Here is a 24987-nt window from a genome sequence, read left to right as displayed (position 1 = left end):
CCTAGGCATTGCCTGTAGAATTGTCGTGGTTCTTATACCACTATTTTAGTATATGGTTTGGTCCCCCCCTGGGGCCCATTGATTTCTGTGCTATTTATTGTGTTTATAAATGCTTGTTTGAAGTGTAACTTTGCCACTAGCCACATAAAGTGACTGTGGGATTCTGTCTAGAATAAATACATATATTTTATATATATACGTGTGTGGGCTACTCTTTCATTTGGTTATTCAAGAGGTTATTATGGTAAAACAATAAGCTTAACACTCCTTCAAGACTTAGCCTGAAGGCTGCTCTCCACAGCTACCACTAGGATAGCTTTCTTTAAAGGTTGTCTTAAACCTATCATCAATAGGAGTCGAATTGGACTGGTGCAAGGTGTCCCTATAACTAGGAACAGCATATGCCAGGCCAACTTCTCACACCCCCGGAGATTTGAGAAAATAGTTTTAAGTGTAGAAGGGTTGTCTTGGTCAGGCCCATAATAACCTACTACCATTATGGGTGTACCTTCCATAGATAACTTAACAATGACCCACCTGCCACTTGAATCTGTCATAGTTGTTAAGAGACAAGCATTAGCTTGTTTTTTTAATTAAAATAGCTACACCCCTAATGTTAGTATTTTGCTCAGAACTAACAGAGTGATCCACCCACCTGAGCTTCCTACATATGCCAGTAATCTCTTCCCTCAAAAGTTGTGTTTCTTGCAAGCTGATTATCTGTGCAGGTGAATCTTTAAGATATTGGAGGATTTTTTCCCTCCTACTTTTGACCCGGAGACCATTTACATTCCAGGATAGATATTTTAAGTATCTCTTGGGGGATTAAGATACTGAGCTCCAGACCGTCTATCTTCTCCTGGGTGTCGACACCAGTTAAAAAACAATAACCAAGAAAAGATAACACCGGGACAAAGAGGTAAATGAGAATTTTCCTTTTTTTTTTATCCCTATGCTCCCTCACCCGTGCCCCCCCCTTTTCCCCCCCTGATCCCCTCCCTGGAGAACCCTACCCCCATATGCCTGGATTTAGTCCAGATTATGCATACCGATGTGTCCCACTTTAGCCCTGAGATTAATCTTCATTCATTATAAGCGGCCATATATAACTGCAACTCTCACTATGACTTCCCCTATTTCTAATGTTTTTCCCACATCATATTATCCTATTACATATTGTAGGTTTTGCGAATATATGATATATGTGGATCTAGAAAATGTACATAGTCAATTAACTGTCTCTTAGACTCTTAAAGGTTTGTGGGACAGTTTTCTCAAATTAGATGTTATTTTACAAATTATTTTAGATTTTTCAAAAGCTCTTCTGCTTCCTGCACTGCTTTTACATTGTACATTTTATTTTTAAACATGATTTTTAGTTGTGCTGGAAACTTTAGCTGGGCAACAGCCCCCAATTTCTTAAACTCTTCCATTTTTCTGCCCAACTCCCATTGACGGTCCAAGGTAGAGCGTGAGAGGTCCGATCGGATCACAAAAGCAAAATCCCTGGGTTTCAGGGACTTTTGCTTTAGAGCAGCTGTTAAAATTTTTTCTTTCAAGGAGAAGGTTACAAAATTGACTAAGATCTTCCTAGGTTTGGTTCAATTAGGGTGCCTCCTATGCATGTCTCTCGATAGGTCTTCTGAATCCTCAATCTGTATTGATTCTTTTAGGAGAGTTATGATATAGGCTTTAAGATCCTCTCCTTCCTTACCCTCTGGTACATTCAAAATACACAAATTGTTGCTTCTGGAGTTGTTCTCCAAGGATTCCAACCTATCTCGGAGCGTCGCCTCATACTTTTTAAGCGTTACTATGTCGGCTTTAGCTGCTCCCATATCTTCTTTGAGCCCTTCTACTGAGTCTTCTAGAACCACCATCCTAGAGTCCAAAAGGTTGAATTTCTTCTCCAGGGACTCATAAAAAAGTCTGATTTCTCCTTGATTAGACTCCAATACAGCAAAGCCCTTCTTAATGTCTAAGGACAGAGTAGAGAATAATGCCTCCAGAGGGGCTACCGGAGGGCTTTCCCTTCCTGCTTCTGTGCTACACTTACTCTGCCTATTTTCACTACCGTTAATCACATCGTCCCCCACCTTTGAACTTTCTCCTCCAACACTCTCTATAGTTTTTAGGTTTTTCAGCGGCTCAAGTTGTTTGGCCAAATGTTTATTGGGGTTTGAAGGGAGAGCAAGTGAAGGTGTAGGTATAGTGTGTGTGTGTCTGCAATTCTTGCTTTATGTCCCCTCACCTGCGCCGCAACAGACTAACCCACGAGGCGTGTATAAGAAAGTGTCCTGGTGGCACTCCTTCCTCCTGCATCAGGTTTCCATATTTCATAAGTGTGCCATCTTGGTAGAAATTTCCCAGTGTATGGATGCCGGCCGCATGCCAGATAGAAAGATCCACCAACAAAGTTTCCCCATTACCTGTAGGCATTGCCAGTAATGAGATTGCTGGAGCATATGCTATGATGTTTCTGTTGAGGAACAGGGATCTATGGCAGCAGCGGCTGGCTACTTGTAACAGCAAAGGCAGGGGCCCAGGCTTCTTGCTACAGGGATGAAACTAGAGAAGAAGAGTGTTAAGTGTATGTGGAGCACCGTCCTAAGCTGTATCTGGTAGGTGTAATCCCACCACCCAATGAGCCACCCATTTTAGTTGAGATGCTAGGTAATAATGCTCTAAATCGGGTCCTGCTAATCCTCCCTGATCTGATGGTAGATATAGCTTCACAAGTGCTACTCTGTATCGTGATGTGTTCCACATTAATTCGCGGAGCATGTGTTCAATGAACTGAAAAAAGGATGGTGGTAGATATAGTGACAAATTGATGAAATAATAGAGACGTCGAGGGAGTACCACCATCTTAATGAGGGACACCCGTCACCCTACTGAAAGAGCGAGCGTCTTCCAGTAGGTCATCTGTGATGTCGGAGAGGTAGGCGCTCTGGTAAGGTTACCATCAAGTAAGTCCTGATCATTGTGGTACACCCTATTACATAGTTAACAGAACATAGTTGATTGCCATGTGACCTGAACTGTTGACGAAAAGTGTTAGATCTTGCATTCTGGGAACACATGGGAACAAACATGAGTTACCCCAGCTGACAGACAGGTGAAAAGAGTGAGAGTTTTGGGTATGGCATCCGGAACCATTCCAACATCCTTTATATATAGTAGCAGGTCATCTGCATATAATGATATCATGTGTATGTCTACTCCCATTGGAATGCCCCATAGTCCTGCAGACGCACACATGGCCAGGGGCAAAGGCTCGAAGGCTAATGAAAAGAGGGGAGAACGGACAGCCTTGTCTGGTGCCTCTTTCCACCCTTATAGGCTTTGACACAAAGCTACCAGTCTTGACACTCACAGTCTGGTTGTGGTACAATAACTTGACCAGCCTAATAAAATGGGGCCCTACCCCATATTGAGGCAGGACACTGAAGAGTAAGGGCCACTCGACAGTGTTGAATGTCCAAGTCTCCAAGTCAAGTACCATACATTCAGAGTGGGGCCAAGGACGAGGTGCATATTGAAACAGCCTGCACAGGTTAAAAGAAGTAGAACGGTCTGGGACGAACCCATTTTGATCACTATGTATTAAATGGGGTACTAATGGCGCCAGTCATCCAGCAAGTATTCCAACCAACACTTTATAACCCACGTTCAACAGCGCCAATGGGCGGTAGGAACCAAAATGACTGGGCTCTCTGTCTGGCTTCAGTAGGGTGACTAGTGTGGCTTCACACAGAGTCCGACGAGTGCAATGCCTCATCACATACCTTCTGTGGTGTTGGTGTAAAGAGATCTGTGTAAGCTTTATAAAACTCAGATAGGAAGCCGTTTGGCACCTTCCCAGAGGCTAGGATCGTATCGCTCCCTGAATTTCAGCTATCGTGATGGGAGCATCTAGTTCCATATGCTGGTCAGGAGTTAGTCTAGGAAATGGGAGATCATCTAGGAAAATATTTATTTCAGAGTCGGAGGCCTCCAGGGTTGATTGGTATACCTATGTGAAAAGAAGAACCAAAGCCCTGTGCATTTCTTGTTGTGTATATCGCTTTAAGCCAGTGAGGCACAGCAATGCTGTAATGGGCTACTTGACTGCTCCTGTCTGAGCAGCAATGCGTGAAGAGTTCCAGAGCGGTCTGCTGCCGCATGTGTCCTGGCCTAGTGTGCTGCGTAATTGAGACACCTCAGTCTCTCAATCAATGCTGTGTGTGTTGTCCTCACTATGAAAAGCTCTGAGGCGCAAGAGGAATCGGTGAGCATGTATGTCTCAAGGGGCAGCAATTCACGCTCCAACTTTTGTAACTCACTTTCCACCTGTATCCACATCCCAAGCCAGGCAGGGGTTTTTCAGTGTCACCTTAAGTGCATACCACTCTAACAGGACGGATGTCGCCATACCTGTGTTGCAGTCAAAATAATCTGCAGTAGTAATGTGAAGAGATTCTCAGAAGGGCGGATCCTCCAGCATAGCAGGCTGCAGGCGCTATGTTGGAATCAGAGGAGGCTGTGCGTCCCAAGCTAGCGATATATAGTGAGGATTATTTTCGGAATGCGTGCGACCCAGATACTCAGCCTGTCTCACACATGGCAGCAGGTTGGATGTGCACAAGATCCTGTCAATACGAACATGTAGATTATGCGGGTGTAATAAAAGGAGTACCCTCGTGTGGCAGGGTTGTCGTCTCCATTTATCTTCTTGCCCCCTTCTTTGAGACCAGTCACTCAAAATCGAGGCTCCAGTGGATGCCAGTGTGCCTCACAATGGTGGGAACGAACGGACGTCCCCCCCCCATCACCCAGGGTAGGTCACACCATTAGGAGAGCACTCACGACAACAAACACCAGAAGGGCCCCTGGTCCATATTAGGCACGTGTATGTTGCCTGACAGAAGGCATCTACCGTCTGGTCTACATTTGGGGAAAACATATATCCTTCTGCATCCGTCATAACCTCTTCTACCAGGAGGGGGGTGCTTGGACGGACCCAGATCAGCACTCCCCTAGCAAATGCTGAGTAGTTTGTAGCGAATATGTGCCCCTTCCATCTGCGCTACAGTTTATTCGTCTCCAAGTGTGTTAAGTGGGATTCCTGCAGAATCGTTATGTTGTTTAAGGTACGAGTATACTGCGTATGTGCGGGAGGGGGTGCGCAGGCCTCGAACATTCCTGGTTATAATACGTTGTGGTGTCATGACGTGTTTGTGTCTAAGCCAATACGATGCGAGGGGTAGGGTTCATACCTGTGGTCATATTTGGAGTTCGCATCAAGGTTCAGCCAAAATTGAGCACAACAGAGCCTGAATAAACTTAACTTAAAATGTAGTGCCAACATGGCGAGTTTATAATACCAAAAGAGCAGTCCTTGCAGACGCGAGAGGCTGCCCAAATCAAGAGCTATGCTACACTTAAACAGAAGGAACCCCTAAAGTATGTGGGTGTGAGAGCACAAAGCTTCACAGAGCACTTAAATGCAACATACCCACCCAGTAGCAAGAAAATGAAGTACTTATAGTGACATCCCAACTATATGTCAGAAAAACAATTCCTCATTCACCCTTCCATTGAAGGAGGCCAGTGTTCCCCCCACCACCACCCTGCCCCTCCAGCGTCATTCAAACATGCAAGTGACATGACTATGCCTAGTGAACTGCACAGAAGCAGTCAAGGATACAGCAATAAGCAAGTAGCTAACAAAAGGATAAATAAAAATATCAGACAAGTTCATCAGAAGTCTGTGGAGTGACATCTGGTAGAGTCAGAGTTAGTGTCTGAGGGACATACCACCGAGGAGCCTTCACGACCGGACTGATACTGTCTTTCTGATTCTTTGGTCAGAACTGCAGTCAGTTAGAGGCACTGGTTCTTTTCCACTGTCTGCGTCACTCAGGGGTTTTCACTAGGTCTCCTTTCACTCCCCTCCCTACCAGCCGGGCCTGGGACCAGTAAATTTCCCTGACATTTCCAGCCAGTCTCATGTGTCTTGCGGTGTATCAAAGAACCACGTTTTACCATCTGCTACTGTGCGCAGTCTTGCAGGGAAGAGCAAGGAGTATTGGATGCTCAGTTGCTGCTTTACTGCTAGCAAAGAGTTGCATTGGCGCTGCACCCCTATAGTATATTCCGGGAAAAACATCTTAGCATTCTACACTCAAACCTCTTGTAGCTTCCGTGCCTCTCGTAGTATTGAGTCTCAGTCACAGTAGTGGAGCACCTTAAAAATAAACAGATGTGGGCTTGAGCCTGGTGCAGGCCTCCTTGGGGGGACAAGGTGCACCCTCTCAACTGACAACCAAGGCGACGAGGATGTTGTGGGCAGCAGTTTTCTCAGCAATCTTTCAATGAAACCCATTGAGTCCTGGCATTCTGCTCCCTCCGTGAGGCCTATTAAGCAGACACTGTTGCATCTTGAGCGTACCTCTGCGTCCTCCATCCTGTTCTATAGATGGCAGAATCTAACGTCATAATTTTAACAAGGTATAAATGGTCGGTTGCGCTTCAGCTAAGGTTTGCTCCACAGTGGTGACATGATCAGACAATTTCCTGTGGTCGCCATGGAGAAGCACAAGATCTGCTGCCACATTGTCAACTTTAAATTCTAAGGAAATTCGAGAGCGTTCAATAGCGTTGAGTATTGCATCAAATCTATCCCCAGAATAGGGGGGGGGTCTGCTGAGCTTGGGAGTCCTGCTGTTCTGTTTCCATCAAAGAGGAAGATCTTGAGGAGGTTCTGGAGCCAACTCCTATGGTGGCATTATTTCGGCAACCCACAGGACAGTCCAGCCGTCGCAGGTAGTTATTTGCTGAGAGTAATCTCTTATGCTTTCTTATCCCGTATTAGGTTTCGATTTCGTAACTGCACAATGTCCATCTGTGTCAACACATTTCCTGGAACCACGGGCAACGTTGGGAGCCGGGAGTGCTATTAGCTAGCTTAGCTGCAGAACGGTGATGCCATCCCACGTGTATACCGCTGTCCTATGCCCAATCCATTGCATTACTTAACCGGGTATTTTGGAGGATAGGGGTGCCCCAGGTGATGTAGCAGGGTCTCATGTAATATACTCAAAATTGGCTCACACCAGGAGGTGTGCTCAGGAGCCATGTCCAGTGTTGTATAGGGACGCAAGGATCCTCCAATTAGACCAGTCCATGAGGGCGTATCAGAGGCACCACAGCTGACTTATAGAATGCAGGCCGGTTGTGCATTTATTGCAGTGCGAGATGTGTAGCAGTGTCCACATTTGACATCACCCCTAACCCAATTACGTATTTGTCATGATCATTTACATTCATGAGAGGAGGAGGGGGGCTGGCCCCTCGTAAGATAGAGCACGGCCCCATGCCCCGGTCAGGCTGTATCACCGCCGCGACCACAAATCCGTCTCCTCTGTGTGGGTGTGCGCCGTCTCTCTTTCCCACCTCCAAACACCAGTATCCAGGGAGGAGGGAAGCAAATCAGACAGGGAGCAGGCTCAGCTGCATTGGTGGTGCCACCAGTCCCAGCGCCTAGGCATGACTACTAAGTAGGGTCGGACAGCAGCAAACGTCCAACCACTGCCACACCATCCATGGGCCACATCCGTGGCCTACTCCTCTATGCTGTTGCCGGCTACTTACCTTCAATCAGCAGGCGGGCATCGGGATGCAGGACCTATTCTCCGCTCGTGTGCTCCCAGGCTTCGGCGCTCCGTTGCAGCCTCCGACAAAACCTAGTCCCTTCCTGGTGCCGGATAGCTCTCACTGCATTTCACAGCATGTGTGCTCTGGCCTGCCTCGGTCTCTGGCCGTCAGTGGCATCAATGGCAAGTGCTTTTTTTTTTGCAGCCCAGATCAAAGTATCGGCGCGGTCCAGGGGACGGTCCTCCATTTCAGTCTCTCACAAAACCGTGTGGACCCCTAAACAGCACTCACTGCTTGCCACAGTCTGTGTGTCTCGGCCGCTGCTGGCATCAATGGCAGGCCCAGCAGACCTGCCTGCAGTAGCAGCGCAGTCCGGGTGATGCCGGGGTCCAACAGGCACAGCCTGGACTGCTGGATGGTGTCATACAGGTACTAGAATTTACGGATAAAATGGGTGTGCAGCGGAACAGAGCTAAAACGCCTCAGCAATCTTGCTACTGCAAACCATGCCACTTTCTTCAATTTCTATGATGCCTCAGGCAAATACCTACAGTCTCAATCCCAGTCTGAGGGACCAATAAAACAGTATTGGGCTTCAACTTTTTGTTAATAAGGCTTTGACCACTAGGGTTTCAACTGGGGAGATGAAAGGACGGCACAACCTGATGGCTCTGGCTTTAGCTTTCTGTCTACTAACTACAGAAGCAGAATGAGGCTTGCCCCACTTCGAACAGATTGGATCCAATGATGCATTCTAAAAAGGCAGAATGTTTTCAAACTCTTCATAAGCTTTTAGGATCTCTGTTAAGAGATTCAATTAAGTTTGAGCAGCATGAACCTGACGCTTCAGTCCTTCTGTGGTTCAGGAATTGTGATGTGTCAAGGAACCCAAAAAAAAACAAAACTTTACTCTCCAAGTCAGGTATAGAAGGAACTAATGAATATTCATTGAGAGTTTATCCTCCTACCTAAGAAAAATCCCCTTCCTTCTTTCTAGCAGTTTGGAAGATCCGATTTGCCATATCTACTGAAATGCTCTAGGACGCAATGCTATGCTATGCTGGACTTCATTGATGGTGTTATCAACTGCTTCTAACACCACAGATGTCAAGGCCTATGCTCTGGAGCTCAAACCTTACTTATTCAAACATAAAAACAACATGCAGCAACAAATGGAGATGTTCTGTACGGATGCTATTTATAGCCCTATGTATCACAGAAAGTACTGAGTAGTGGTTGTGGACAGTGAACCATATGTGCCTGATGGGTGCCTAAAAATGACAAGCATGGCCCAATGTTGGGAATAGGAGACTTGTTTATCATTGTGCAATGATGCCTTTTAAGATGAGGAGATGTGGATGAAAACCTCTGTAGTGGTGACCATAATTTTGATTTGGAAGACTCTTGATGTGTCGCTGGGGAACCCTTAACGGTTCAGCAATGTAGAGCACTGAACTGAGTGGGAGTTTTTTGTTGTTATCAAAGCAAATTGCTGTTTTGTAACTGAAAACATTAAGTTAAACTTAAACCAAGCTATTTACACATCTAACTTGGGAGCATACAAAGATGTGTTAATTGAGGCCAAAATGTTAATTAACAGCCAAAGTAAACAATTTTGCAAGGTAAACACAATTTGAGTACTAAATAAAATATAAACACAGCATGTGATTTTTTTTCACAACTGCCTGAAAGCCATACTAAAGTCATAATGGAAAACATGTGCTTTCAAAAAAGTAACCTTAAATATGTTGCATCAAGTGGCACTAAAGTAAACTATGGCCGGCTCAAACATAGTTATGAATACAATTTAGAAGGTTGTAAGATGGAGTATGAAGTCATTAAATTAGGTTTCAAATCTGCAAAGTCATTATCTCACCGCAAACAACTAATACATTTGAATGTGCAAGAGCTCTATATGTCCCATTTTAAAATTAATCAAAATTAAACTTAAATACAAGCATGAATATCAAGTCAAACCCAGAGATTTTATTATACCTTAGCTTGCAACCTTCCACCCAGTGTTGATCTTGCATGATAAATCACAATAAGTATATCACCCTGGACTGTTGAGTTCACTGGAATTTCAGCTTTTCCATCTTCAGTTTTGAACTCACTGCAGGAAATGAAGGATTTACATTGTAAAATTTAAAAAAACCATTTTGAACAGCGAATCAGTCTCACTTTTCTTAAATGTACAAAGCTAATAGGTCTGCTGCCTTTTCAGGGGAAGCGTTTAGTAATAGTTGGGAGAATTTTTGTATCCCAGGCTCAGCTGTCTAAAAAATAAATTATCAGAAATAAGCAAGTTCCTGCTCCACAACAATATGAAAGCTGGTATTGGTGCCCGTTTATCAAAGAGATTGAATTAGCAACGGTAAGCTCAAATAAGAAACGTCTAAAAAGGAATCAGAAATTAAAATCTGCACAGTAGGTGATGACCTTAAAACGCATAAGCACAAAAATAATGCATTTAAGATACTTTTAACAATGGGGCTGTGTTATTGGTGTCACTGTAAGAAACCATACATGAAGGCACATCTTTTACTTTCTGAACAGAAAAAGCTGTCAATATAACAAGTTATAAAGTCAGAAAAGTGGAACAAGTTAAATTACAAGAGTAATTAGTTAATAGTCGTATCCTGCATTAGGACATGCTACCTAAACAAAAAAGCCAATTTCAACTGTCAACATGTGAATAAATACAAGAAAGGACAAAAACTGGTGACTAGCAATCTACAAGTCACATTGCTTCTATGGTCTAAGAAGAAGGCTACTTGAACACAATCACAAATGAGAACACAAATGGGACAATTAAACAATACACGAAAGAACATGGCTTTGACAAACAGACCATCCAAGCATGAAAAACCCAGGAAAACAAATGACAGAACTGGCCTAGTCCAAACCCACAAAATGCCACTTGTGGACAGTGAAATGAAGCCTGCTAAGATTTTCTACTCGAACGCGGAGGAATATGACCCAATGATTGATTGGCCAATCAAGGCTGTTCTGTGAAATGCCAGAATGTGTCAAAACTTAAACACCTACAATCAGAGTGCCTCTGACGAACAAGTTACTTACCTTCAGTAACAATATATCTGTAAGAGACATATATTAGTTATAGATTCTCTGGCACAGAGAAACACCCAGCGCACGTTCTCCATAGGAGCTGCTGGGTTTCTCTTAGAACTGTGTTAGATTAATCGGCTCCTTGCTTTTCTATAAGATCTATCTGAAAAGGACTATTAATTGTAGATTTCTCACCTTAGAATTACCCCCAGGCATCAGACTGGACCTGGAGATTTTTTTCTCAGCAGTATCCCTGCTCGTCGGTAGGTGGCGTCGGTCGACTCCATGTTCGTCGTTTGCGTTGTGATCGTCGGAATGATGTCGCGGCCAGACCAGAAGCGCCGGGCCATGCAAGACACTGACCACTGGTGCACAAAACTAGGGCCTAAAGTAGTCAGTTAGCAGAACAGGGAGGAAGGGTGGGGTGATAAGGAATCTATAACTAATATATGTCTCTTACAGATATATCGATACCGAAGGTAAGTAACTTGTTCATCTGAAAGAAACACGTTAGTGTTAGCTTCCTCACCTTAGAATAGATACCCCAGCAATACCAACCCCATAGGTGGGTCTGCGAACTAAGTTTACATCAGAAAGTCTTGGAGAACTGAACGGTGAAAAGTCCAAGTTACTTACCTTTGGCAACGATATATCTGTGAGAAACATTAGTTAGTATTAGATTCCTTAGCTTAGAATATCCCCAGGCGTCAGACGGGATCCAGCAAGTTTTCGCTAGCAGTACATCTGCGCGTCAGTAGGTGGCGTTGTGCGGCTCCGAGTCCGTCGCTGGCTTCGTATGCAGCGAGATGACATCACGGAGACTACTTAGGCGCCACCCATGCGCGCGGACGTCAGTTCTGTACACGACTTTCTGCGCCACGAACGCAGAGTCATGCAAGACACTGACCACTGATGCATAAAACTAGGGCCCTAAAAGGGATGACCTTAACCCTAGAAATCAGCTTGCAGAATGGGGAGGATGGGCAGTGTGGTAAGGAATCTAACACTAACTAATGTTTCTTACAGATATATCGTTACCGAAGGTAAGTAACTTGGTCATCTGAAAGAAACACGTTAGTGTTAGCTTCCTTACCTTAGAATAGATACCCCAGCCATACCAACCCCGGTGGTGGGTCTGCGAACAAGATTAGACCAGAGAGTCACAGAGAACAGAACGGTCAAAGAAGCCGTCTCTCCGGATTTGGCTATCAAGGCAATATTGCTTGGTAAACATATGCAGCGAGGATCACGTAGCTGCCTGACAGATATCCTGCAAAGGGACTCCCCGTCCCAGAGCAGTAGTGGCTGCTGTCGCCCGAGTAGAATGGGCACGCAGCTCCACAGGAGGCTCCTTTTTAGCCAAGGAGTAGCAGGCTTTAATAAACAGAACGATCCACCAAGAGATGGTTCGCTTGTGCACAGACCGACCTTTCTTGGCGCCCGCGTGGCCAACAAAGAGTTGATCATCCACCCGGAACGGTTGTGTGCGCTTCAGATAGAACGAGAGCGCACGTTTTGGGTCCAGACGGTGGAGCCTCTCTTCCTCTTTCGAAGGATGTGGATGCGGAAAGAAGGTGGGCAACGTGATGGTCTGCCCAATGTGGAAGGGCGTGACAACCTTTGGCAAGAAAGAAGGACGGGTCCTTAAAACCACCTTGTCCGGATGAACAGAAAGGAAAGGAGGTTTGGAAGAAAGAGCCTGGGGCTCACTCACTCTTCTGGCAGAGGTGATAGCTACCAGGAAAGCCGTCTTGAGAGTGAGAAGATGCAAAGGACAGTTATGAAGGGGCTCGAAGGGAGTGCACATCAGATATGTCAAGACAAGTTTCAAGTCCCATTGAGGCATTATGAACGGCACGGGAGGAAACATGTGCGTAATGCCTTTTAGAAAACGGTTAACAACCGGGGACTTAAAAAGAGAAGGCTGATCTGGAAGCCGGAGAAAGGCAGAGATGGCTGAAAGATAACCTTTGATAGTGCCCAGAGCAGAGCCCTGCTGGGCCAAAGAAAGAAGGAACAGAAGGACTTTGGAAGAGAGGCAGAAAGGGGATACACAGCCTTAGCTGTGCACCATGCCACAAATTTGTCCCACCTGCAGGCGTATACCGTTTTAGTGGAGGGACGCCTGGCTGCCTGAATGACATTACAGACTTTGGGAGGAAGACTGAAAGCTGTCAATTGTCGCCGCTCAATCTCCACGCATGGAGGTGGAGGCTGGACAGGTTAGGGTGGAGGACCGTCCCCTGCTGCTGCGACAGAAGATCCTCCCGAAGAGGCAGCCAGATCGGGGGATCGATCGCCATGTCGAGTAGCTCGGGATACCAGTATCTTCATGCCCACTCCGGAGCCACAAGGATGACTTGGGCCCAGTCGCGCCGAATCTTCTTCAGCACTCTGGGCAGAAGTGGTATAGGCGGAAAGGCGTACAACAGACCCCAACTCCACTTGCGACGAAAAGCGTCGCCGAGCGAGTGCCGCCTTGGAAATTCCAACACGCAGAACTGATGACATTGCGCGTTCTCTTCGGTGGTGAATAGATCTCTCCCCACTGCAGAAAGAGATCTTGCGCTGCGTCCGAGTTTAGACGCCATTCGTGATCCATCAAGCACCGGTGGCTGAGTTCGTCCGCCATGGCGTTCAGAGAGCCTGCCAGGTGTTGAACCACCAAGGTAATGCCTTGATGTTCCAGCCATGTCCAGAGGCGAAAAGCCTCCTGACATAGGGTCCACGACCCCACCCCGCCCTGCTTGTTGCAATACCACATGGCGGTGGTTTTGTCCGCGAACACCTGCACTACACTTCCCTGGACAGAGGGAAGGAATGCCTTCAGTGCAAGTCGGATCGCCCGAAGCTCCAACAGATTGATATGGAGCCGGGACTCCGTCAGAGACCAGAGACCTCTCCCAAGTGGCCACCCCATCCCAGAAGGGACGCATCCGTCACCGTGTGCTCCGGTTGGGGAAGGGAGAGGGATCTGCCATTGACACAATCGCGACTCGTGAGCCACCAATGCAATTGTCGTGCAGTGCCTTCCGAGATCTGGACATGATCGGACAGGTTGCCCTGATGCTGTGCCCACTGGAACTTCAGGTCCCATTGCAGAGCCCGCATATGCCACCTGGCATGATGCACTAGCAGGATGCAGGAAACCATGAGGTCCAGGAGCCGGAGTGTCATCCTGACTGAAACCTGGGATAGAGGCTGAAAGATCGGAATCATAACCTGAATATCCCGGACTCGCTGCTCCGGAGGATAGAACAGAAACAGCGTCGAATCCAGAACCACTCCGATGAAGGGGAGCTTCTGAGAGGGATTCAGGTGCGACTTTGGCAGGTTGATAGAGAACCCCAGCAAATGCAGCAGGTCGGCCGTAGTCTGAAGGCGGTTGACGACTACCTGGGGCGAGCCCGCCTTCAGCAACCAGTTGTTGAGGTAAGGTAAGACTGACACCCCTGACCTGCGTAGGTGAGCTGCGACCACCGTCATCACCTTCGTGAACACCCGAGGGGCGCTGGAAAGGCCGAAGGGGAGCACGGCAAACTGAAAATGCTCCCGGCCTACCATGAACCGCAGGTAACGCCGGTGGGCCGGCAGGACAGGGATGTGAAAATATGCATCCTGCAAGTCCAACGCTACCATCCATTCTCCAGGGTCGAGGGCAGCCAAGACCTGAGCCAGAGTCAACATCCTGAACTTCTCCTTCCGGAGGAAGCGATTGACGTTCCTGAGGTCCAAGATGGGGCGCACACCCCCCTTGTCCTTCTTGGGGACCAGAAAGTAGTGGGAATAACAACCACGTCCTACTTCTGGCCCTGGAACGTGCTCGATAGCCCCTTTGGCGAAGAGGGACATGATTTCCTGTTGGAGAAGCGCAAAGTGATCCCCCGACATGCGGTGGAACTGAGATGGCATGGCTGGGGGGTAGACTCGAAGGGGAGAGAGTAACCTTGCAGATGATCTGCAACACATATTTGTCCGATGTGATAGCGTTCCAGTGGGGGAGGTGATGGCGGATCCTGCCACCCACTGGCGTGGGGTGCCCCCCAAAGATCGGGTTAGGAAGGTTTGGAGGTAGGAGCAGCGGGGGCAGGGGTGGACTGACCTCCACGCTGATTCCCATACTCACCCCTGCAGAAACCGCGTCCGCTGCCGCGCTGAGGCTGGGTCTGCACAGGCTTGCTGAGGGATCGTGCCTGGATGCCCCTTCCGTGGCCACAAAAGGAACGAAAACCAGGAGTGGCTTGGTTTTTCGAGGAAAGACCTAAGGACTTGGCCGTGGCCCGTGAGTCCTTAAAACGCATCGGCTTTATCGCCAATCATGCGAATGCCATCAACGGGCATGTCCATGAGTGAGCTTTGGACATCTGGCGAAAACCCGGTAGATCTCAACCAGGCGTGGCGACGAATCGCTACAGTCGTAGCAATTGCTCTACCTAATGAGTCCGCGTTGTCCAAACCACACCGAATGGCGAACTTAGCCGCATCTTTACCCTCGGCAATAGCTTGGGACAGCACAGCTTGGGTCCCTTCAGGACACTGAGGCAACACCTGTGCGACTGTATCCCACACCGCGTGGGAATAGCGGCTTAATAGGCAGGCGGTGTTCACCGACCGCAGCCCTAAGCTGGCCGAAGAGAACAACCGCTTGCCAAACTGCTCCAGTTTCTTAGAGTCCTTATCCAGCGGAGCCGTGGGAATGGCACTCTGGGACTTCAAATCTTGGATAACCAGGCTCTCGGGGTAGGATGAGTGGTCAGAAATGCTGGGTCACCCGGCGCCAAGCGTTGACGATTGGCGACGTTCTTATCCACAGGGGCCCCTGTGACTGGTCGCGACCAAGTGACCAGTAAGACATCAGTGAGGGCGTCATTAAATTGCAGCAGGGGCTCCGACGAAGTGGACGCCGTCTGGAGCACCTCAGTGAGGAGATCAGTTTTTAGGCAACCGTAGCGAGATCAAGGTGAAGGACCTCAGCTGCCCGACGGAGCACCACTGTGTAAGAAGTGCCCTCCTCCATGGCAGGCGGAGGAGAGGAAAACCCCGGGTCAGAGGAGAGATCAAGGCCGCCGGCCTGCTTTACTTTGTCCGCCCAGTCCTGCTCAGTCTCACACCGACGAGCAAAAGGGTCCTCGGACCCCTCCCAGTCGTCCTCCACCTCCGCCATATGTGATACAGACTGCGGCGGCAGGGCAGGGATCGGAGAAGGAACAAACAGCGCCGGGAATGGCGCTGGACGTGGCCGAACCAGCGCCGTGTCCCAATGCGGATCCCAGGTAGGGACAAAATTGTCCAGGAACCTGGGCAGGGGTGGAAGAAATGACACCCACTGCGGTGCCGGGGGCGGCGCCGAGGATGGAGATGGGGCCGGAGCCGGCAGCGCGGGACCTCGAGGCACCGTGACCGGAGCCAGCGGCGCAGGATCCTGCGGTGCAGGGGCCGGAGCCGCCGGCGGCGCCGACAGGATCCTGACACAGGACCGCGGGGCCCAAGGACACGCCGGCGGGAGCCCGAGGCCTAAACAGGGAGTCCAAGGAAGCAAGAAACTCTTGCACTTGTGCGGGAGTTGCCGACGGACCTGGATAAGGTGGGTAGGCCGCGGGAGCTCCGAAGGTGCCGCAGGGGTATAAACCCTGTCCTCCTCGTCCACATTCGGAGACCAACGGGGGGATGTCGAAGAGCGACAATGCTTCTTCGACTTCTTTTTGTGTCGTCTCTTACCCGAATCCGAGGTTGAAGACTTGGAGCCCAAGGAGCGATGATGGTGGCCCCGCAAGCGTTCTCTGGAATGGCCCCTGGACCGTGAACGGCCTCAAGCAGCTTCCGGGGATGCTCCCTCAAGGGCTTTCGGGCCATGGCCAGACAGTCCATACAGGACCGGGAGTCGTGGTCGCTCTCCAGGCAGCAGAGACAGATGTTGTGGGGGTCCGCCACCGGCATATTGCGACAGCAGGCCCTACAAGACTTAAAACCAGGCATCCCTATGTGCACCAGAGTAGACTCAAACTTACAGGAGACAAAAGTCTCAAAAAGATAGTAAAAAAGTGACTAAGGTACGTGCTCTAACCGGATCTGCGCTTACTGGCACGGAAAAAGAAAGAACAGGCGTCAGCACGCATGGGTGGCGCCTAAGTAGTCTCTGTGACGTCATCTCGAAGCTTACAACGCCAGCGATGAACGCGGAGCCGCACGACGCCATCCTTTTACTGAGGCAGTAGCCATGCACTGTTCCAAGCAGCTAGATATTAGTCTTGCACTCCTACATTCTCTTAGGCACTACCCATGCACTCATAGAATCAAGGAGGCAATACTTATACACACATTCAGTCAAATCACGCATTACCATTGCAGTCATGCAATCAGAGAGGCACTACTCTTGCACTCAACCATTCACTCAGGCACTATGTATTCACTCATGAATTCCCTGAAGCACAATCCATGCACTTATCCATTCACTGAGGTACTACACAAGCATTTATCCAATCATCCAGGCAAAACACCAGCTCTCATAGAAACTGGCAGGCAGTACTGTTGCAGTCATTGTTTCACTCCAGCAGTACGCATGCATTTATGCAATCCCCCAGACAGTTCACATATAATCCTAGAATGACTCACGCACTACAAATGCACTCATGCGATCATTCAAACACTACTCTTACACTCAACCATTCACACAGGTTTTATGGATACAGTCATACATTCACTCCACTACTAATTATGCACATATGAAATCACCCAAGCACTATTCTTTCAGTTATTCATTCATTTACATATTATGCATGCACTCAGTGAGACAATACTTATACACAACTGTAACATTGATCATACACAGATTCATAGAAGCAATCACTTTCTCTCCACACAATTTTTCAATTTTTGACTGGTGTACGTGGCTCAAAGAAAACCTTTTGTTGTTTTTTTTGTAACAAGTTTGTATTCTTTTTATATTTTTTTAATTTATTATTTTTTGGGGTGAGTTTCAATTTTTTTAAAATAACAATTAAAGTTTAACAGTCCAACTGTGGTGTTTCTTTTAAACAAAGAAACCCAAGTAACAAAACTAAATATAGAAAATAATTCACATTTATGTGCTTTCAGGAGAATCTTAATAGCATCAATGGACAGCTCTCCCAAGCAGAGAGTTGTCAAGCATTTCCTATAGTGAATAGCAGCATCTCCAATCTCTGGAACAATAAGAGGTTGTGGAGTGGTCAAAACAACCACTGCAGATGTTTATGGTTGTGTTCCATCATCAGTGGTTGCTTCTTCTCTTCTTTGTCCCTCTATCTGTTGTGCAAGACGAACAGGGTAGATGGTTTCAAGGTATTTCTTCATTGAAAAAGTACCACATGATTACTTCTTCTGTGAAGCTCTGGAGAGGACGTTCTGGCAGATTGTGCATGCTATCTTAAGAGCATTCACCTTCTTCTCTGCCTCCGGAACAGTAAAAAAAGCACACACAATATTCTCCTTCCATTTTTTTACAGGCTCTTCCACCTCTTCCTTCTCCTCCTCCTGCTCTTCAGGAAACGCGGATGCCATTTTTTATTTTGAAATATGAAGATCACTAAACAAGATATGAAATTTAGAGAGCCTAGAAAAAGCTAGTCTTTAAGGCAGACACACCCAAAAAGAAAGGACTGGAACAGGTGTTGGTTTCACCCACCAAGAGAATGAAAAGCTCTTTAACCAATGAGAAGCTTTTTTTGTATGTCACATGGAGTCGTGTACGGGTTCAGTACCGATCGCATACGCTTAGGGTACTTGTAAAATGTATTTAATAGAATATAAAACTGTAAATTAGTATTAGGATATTGTGTTTCAAAGTATTTCAATACAAAATGTTTATTCAAAACAGATATTTAAACTGGAAACATGCATATTTGAAACTTGTAAATATTGCGCCTCAGTGGTGTCTTCTTCGTGAACCTGGAAATACGTGATGGAAGAAATCGTGACCCCTACCCATCTGCTGCGTGATGGGGCAGCATATATATACAAATGTGCTTTATAGATCTTAAAAAATTGAAGAAGAACACTAATACTAATTTTTACTATTGATTAATAAACCTCTTTGTAAATAACATTGTTTCAGTGCAAGTATGTATTTTAGAATTACATTTGTGTAACTGTTTCAAGCACGCAACACGTAGATTTGCGACTGGTAGGCAATATCATTGCATCCACAAAAATCTGTTTAAAACATTTTAAAACAAAAGAATAACTTCTTTATTAATATTTTTAGGCACTCAGTATTAAAGCTATAAGCCAAAACAATATATTAATTCACTCTAAATGTGTGTTTTGGAGTGATATTTCTATATAACGGATCCGCGCATCCAATGTGTAAGTTTGCGTATGGTATGCAAACCTTTTTAGGTCTCGCGCGTAGTGTTGCAGTGCGCAGCACTGCTCGTGCAGTGAGAGACCTCTTGTACGGGGTTTGAAAACGGAGTAAGGAATCGCACACGCTCGTGCGTGTGCTTTTCCTTTTGGCTTCCGCTACTGGGCTTTGCGTGCGTTTTTTACAAAGAGAGCACGCAATAGGCCAAAGGAGGGCGCATTGCTCTGCCCACGGCATATTGGTGTCTGTTACGCGCACCGCTGCCATGTGGTTTCAATTATCGTGTTATACCCAGACAGTCAGTCAAAGTACTTTTATTCGATAAAATTAATATCATAAAAAGAGACAATCACAGAAATATTACATCAATAAAAATTGAAAACAGATATGGCATCAATAATTAACATTATAGAGGCAATAAACAGGAACAAGAGACACAGTCCCCACAAATTCATACAGGGGTATACATAAAAATTCTATACAATTAAGATAATTAATAAATATTAAATTTAAGATCATGTTAAGAATCATAACCAACTATTAAAACTCAATAAAAACTACAGCAACTTATCAGATCAGAGTATGTCTAGCCCTAGGCTTATTTTTCTTTTCTTTTTCTTATTATTAATACGAACTGCAGCAACTAAGAAATTCTCAACATGGAAAATTGTCCAGACATTACTCATTGATTGTAGATATACAAGTGCTGGTCTGACCTGAGCGAACCCTATTTCTTTAAGCAGCGGTAGTAAATACTTTTTCCTGATATCTGAGTAAAACCTACAAAACATAACAAAATGTAGAGTATCTTGTAGAGATAAGTTATCGCACTTGCAGGGCTCAGCTTTATCAGGAATGCCCCATTTGGGAAAGTCTCCCAGAAAAAAATGAATTAAATTAAATCGGAATCTGATTAACCGAAAACGATGATAGGGGCGTGTTACTAGCTTCAAATAGGGTTCCAGACCAGGTAAACTCACTAACCCGAAGTGTATTCTTACTAAAGGTTTTTTCAACTCTAGTTCTTCTCTTTCTGCAAGTTGAAAGTTTACCATAGCAGTTTTTATCAGATCCAGGTCTGCTTTCTTAATATAGATTCTGGTGCCGAGAAAATCTCCGGCCTTCCGAGTTTTTTAAGGTTGTTTTAATGTATGCTAACCACGGAATTTTACTGGCTAAGTCTAAAGCCAAACAGTCTTTTAAAATCATGTGATTTAAAGAGATCTCAACGTTAAGCCAGGTCTTGAGCCAACATATTATTGGGGCCATTTTTATTTTATCTAAAACATAATCCAGCCCCGTCTCCACGTGTATCGAGAAAGTGGGGGTCGACTGTGGCACTGAAAGTAAGGATCTTAGAAATGTATTTTCCACCACTTGGATCTGCTGATTTTCAGTGGCATACCCCCAGATCTCAGAACGATAAGCAGCTATTGCAAGGCATTTTGCCTTGTAAACCTTTATAATAGCTTCCATGGGTCTGGCTCCTAGGCGTTTTGAAAAACCCATGAGAGCTGATGAAGATCTTGCAAATACATTTCTTTTATGTTTCATTTGCGGACCCCAGGTCCCCTTCTCATCAAATAGAATTCCTAAATATGTGAAAACAGGGAACCTACTAACCACGTCTTAGCCACAAAAGAATGTCAGAGTGTTTTTCTTTTTATTTTGTTCCCCCATTATCATAACGTGTGATTTCTTAACATTTATTTTTAGATCAAGTGATTCCATAAAAGTATCAAACTTCATCAATAATTTATTTAGCCCAATGCCTGTACGCGCGAGAAGAACTGCGTCGTCAGCATAAAGGAGAACTGGTATGGTTGTACCTCCTACTCTCGGAACGTCTTATGTAGCTCCCTTCAGGGCAGGTTCTAAAGCATTAATATATAATGTAAAAAGCAGGGGGGCCAAAATGCACCCCTGCCTAACACCTCTTTCTGATTTAAAATACCTTGTGCATCTGCCGTCTTGGGTAACTCGTATAGAGGCGATCAAACCACAATGGAGATCAGCAAGAAATTTAACTAGTGTGCGATCGATCCCCATATCAATTAAAATTTGCCAAAGCTTAGACCTATTAACTAAATCAAAGGCTGTTGAAAGGTCCATAAAACCCAGGTAGGGGGAACCCTTTTTAGCCACAGTATATTTACTGATAAGGAGCTGTAAATTTAGACATTGATTTAATGTACTCCTTTTTGCTCTAAATCCATATTGAGCATTAGAGAGGATCCCTCTACCCTCAAAATAGTCTGTCAATCTAGCTAAAATAACTCTGCCTAAAATCTTTACAGCAGAATCTATCAGGGAGATTGGCCTATAACAAGCTGGATCATCCTTCTGGCCTTTTTTAAATACCGGGATGATAGTAGATTTTGACCAGGATGTTGGCATGGTATTTGGGCCTAAAGCATTAAAGATGTTAGTCAATAACCTTGCCCAAAATTTAGGAAAGCCCGTCTGGTCCTGGTGCCTTGTAAATCATGGTCTCCATTATTGCTTTTAATACTTCTTTCTCCTGGAAGACCATTCCTGACGATGAATCAGAGTTAGACATATAATCTTGCGAACTCTCAGCCCCCTGACTGCCGTATATTTGTTCAAAATGGGCAATCCATAACTCATCTTGGATAATACAATCCAGACGAGAATTATCCTCACTGGAGAAATAGGGATCATTAATAGTTTCCCAAAATTTTCCACTATCCCTCAGGACCTCCGGGGACAAAAGTTTCTCCCATGCCTCATCCTTAATCTGATTTTTTCTTATCAGGATAGCTTGTTTATAAGATTTCCTCAGCCTAGTTATATACTCCCTATTTCTAGGATTCTGCTTTAGTGCTTTTAAAAGGGCAGAGTGGGCCCTAGAACAATCTTTGTTAAACCATCTTTTCCCTCTGATGCTAAGTTCTGGGGGCATTTGCTTCGTCAATTTACTGCTGATTTGCTTACAGATGCTTCCAAAAGCATCTATAATCAGTGTGTTTGGCGCATCAGAGTCCAAACAGATGTTAACTTCCTTCTCTGTATTGGACAAAACTTCCCCTACAAAGATTTCTGGGATCACTTTAGTCCATTTTAGTCTCCTTCCTTGAGCCGTTGTTGTCACCTCTCGACTAATTACCCTATGTTCAGACGCTATAATTAATGATTGTGCCCCCTGGTCCATTTCTAAAATGACGGGGTTATGATCACTAAAAACAGAAAACCCCACCTTATACGAGATGACACTGCTTAGAACTGCGGCGGACATAAAAATATAATCTATGATTGTTCCGATGACTGTACCCTTAAAGGTGGCTACCCTCGGGCCACTCTTAACACACCCAGATTCAAAAAGATTTAAGGTGGCCAGAAGTTTCTCGAGGGACTCACCTTGCTCAGTATATTTAAAGTGTACCGGAGCAGAATATTGGGGACCTTCTAGGTTATCAAAGATACAATTTTTGTCGCAGGGGTAAATGTTAAAATCGCCCATAACAATAACCTCGGCCCGCGGATTATTTATTTGATAAGCAGTCAAAAACTCCTCTAGGTTGAGTAAAAATTTGTTGGTACTGTCACTATTGGGAGAATTATAAAAATTAACCAATAAAATTTTACCGACATGTGGACGAGATAGCTCTACTGCCAAACAATTGTGGCAGTTCGTTTCAATTTGTTTTAATGAGCCATTCACATTTAGGGAAAAACACATTAATAAACCTCCCTGTGCCCTACCATAATGTGCCTGTTTAGCAGAAATAAAAAAATGTGCATACCCATCTATATAAAAATTGTGATCCGTGTCCCAGGTTTCCTGGAATGCCAGAATATCGTATAACCTTATCTCTTCCAACCAAATTTTGTCCCTGCATTTGCTTCTCAACCCCGCAATGTTCCAACTCAGAATCTTACAGGTGGAAGTGCAGGGAACAGTATTAATCTCTGGGTTGTCTATAACAGTTATCCTGTTTTTAATGGCCACCTCTGCCAGGCTAGGGGCTATACAAACTTCCTCCTGACCGAAATCAGCCCCATGAAGTCAGTCGCAATCCTCCAGTCCAGAAAGCACATCGAACCTATTGTATGGCTCCAGGTTTTCCCCTGGCCTCCGCATATTTTGTCTTCCATAGTGCTTACAACCCCTTTCTGAGGGCACTGCCCCATAAAAGTAGGGAAGGGGGTGAATAGTTAGTATAAGATCATTTTGAACCCAGTCACAAATATATTCCACCGTTCTCATACCCCTAAAGTTAACAATAATGCAATCCCCTCCTACTGTCTTTGGTTTATTCCCCACCCATCCCACTCTTCTAACGTGGAGAATTTCAGCTGAGACATATGGTGGGAAGGTGCGATTCTTGTTGAGCCAGTGGATACACTTGTTCTTCAACTCCTGATGTGATTCCCTCCTTCCCTTATCTAATAGTGGGACCCCCACCAGGACCACTACATAGGGCGCAGCCTCTGGTGGGAGTTGAATGGTGGGTAGAGGAGTTACACTAAGGTCTTTGATCTTTGTGTTTGGAGCTATATTATAATTATAGTTATGATTAACCGACAAACCAGGCTCTTTTTGTGGCATCAAAACCCCTGCGCCTGGGAACACAACCGTTGAAGGATTATTAGAAACAGGTTCCATTGGATTTGCCAGGGGTACTACCGGATTACCTCTTGAGCCGTCTCCCGGGGGGCAGATGGTACTACTCCTGCATCCCTGATTAATATAGACCCTGCATCCCCATTCCCTACATGGGAGTTACCTGCCTCAGTAACATGATTTCCTTCCCTACCTCGAGATGAAACTAACAATAGTTCGAGGCAAGTAAGTCTAGAGTCAATAGAGTCCAGCCGATCACTGAGAGGTGCCCAGGAATCCTTAATCAAGTGTTCCATTTCAATCCAAAAAGCTGAACTCATTTCATTAGTACTGAGTTGATCGACAGGGAACGCGTTAGTTGTGTCTTCACAAGCATGTTTAGTACTTCCGGGTTGGGTTACAGATTTATTAACAGGATGAACTTTAGTGGGTTTTTTGTTCTTACCAGGGGTCTGGACCTTATTTTTAGTGCGACATCGTTTAGATGGAAGATTCTGGGCTTCTTTAGAGGGCACCGCCTTGGAAGTAACAGTAGATCGAGTTTTGATTTTATCATAGTGTGTGCCTTCTGTTACATCAGAGCTAAACATATCCAAAGTCTTGACCGGGCTGTTAGTAATATCAAGAGGCTCAATGATCATAGGTCTTGCTGACTCATGAAGCCCAGAAGAACCCTGGACACCCCCCTTCTCAGCAGATGACAATAAAGACGAAGGGACTAAAGTCTCATTCCTGATTAAAATCGGTGATCGAGCTTCCGCTAGCCTGCCCATGGAGGACCTTTTCTCAAAGGCAATATCGAGGGATAGTCTCTTTTCTGTGAGTTCAATGTCTTTTGCAAGGGCAGAGGACACTCTAACCAGGAAACTATCCAGTGTGCCCATTAATGCTCCTCCCATGGGCTTTCTTGTATCTTTTGCGGAACACATTGACGGTGATGCAGCCATTGTATCTGTTTTTTTAATGCCTGACCTGGCGTTAGCAAATAGAGAACATCAAAGTTGCTATATAATAGGTACGCCAACTAACTTAATTTTTAGTGGTGCGTGATAGAGTCCAGGCCCGTCCCGGCCTTGTCCGGTCTAAAACGGGCCCGCCCTTGGCCCGGGCTTCGCCCGGCACGTCCCGCGAAGCGGGTCTCAGCGTAACTTGTAGGCGCCTCCTGGCGCTGGCGCTGCGTGGGATGACGCGCCGCCGCTGGGACAGCCGGGAAATGAAGTCCCGGGGCGGCGACGCGGAGAAGTGCCTATTACCGACACTCGCTGAAGTAATAGTTCCCCGTGACTCTTGGCGGTGGAGGCGTGCTCGTACAAGGTAAGTTCAGCTCCCCCGCTGCTCCACCGGTCTCAGCGTA

General features: G+C 45.9%; 1 protein-coding gene across 3 annotated transcripts in view; it reads right to left on the bottom strand.

Moving 5' to 3' along the window:
- The window catches only part of GAK (cyclin G associated kinase), a 1898577-nt gene that overhangs the window by 704543 nt on the left and 1169047 nt on the right, over positions 1-24987 (bottom strand). For all 3 annotated transcript variants that reach the window (XM_085636622.1, XM_085636624.1, XM_085636623.1), the window contains exon 17: positions 9634-9751. In XM_085636622.1, coding sequence (XP_085492748.1) covers positions 9634-9751 — 118 coding nt within the window. The remainder of the gene's footprint in view (positions 1-9633; positions 9752-24987) is intronic.

This window comes from Triturus cristatus, chromosome 2_1, assembly GCF_964204655.1.
Source record: "Triturus cristatus chromosome 2_1, aTriCri1.1, whole genome shotgun sequence".
Lineage (NCBI taxonomy): Eukaryota > Metazoa > Chordata > Amphibia > Caudata > Salamandridae > Triturus > Triturus cristatus.
This window is presented reverse-complemented; position numbering and strand designations above follow the sequence as displayed.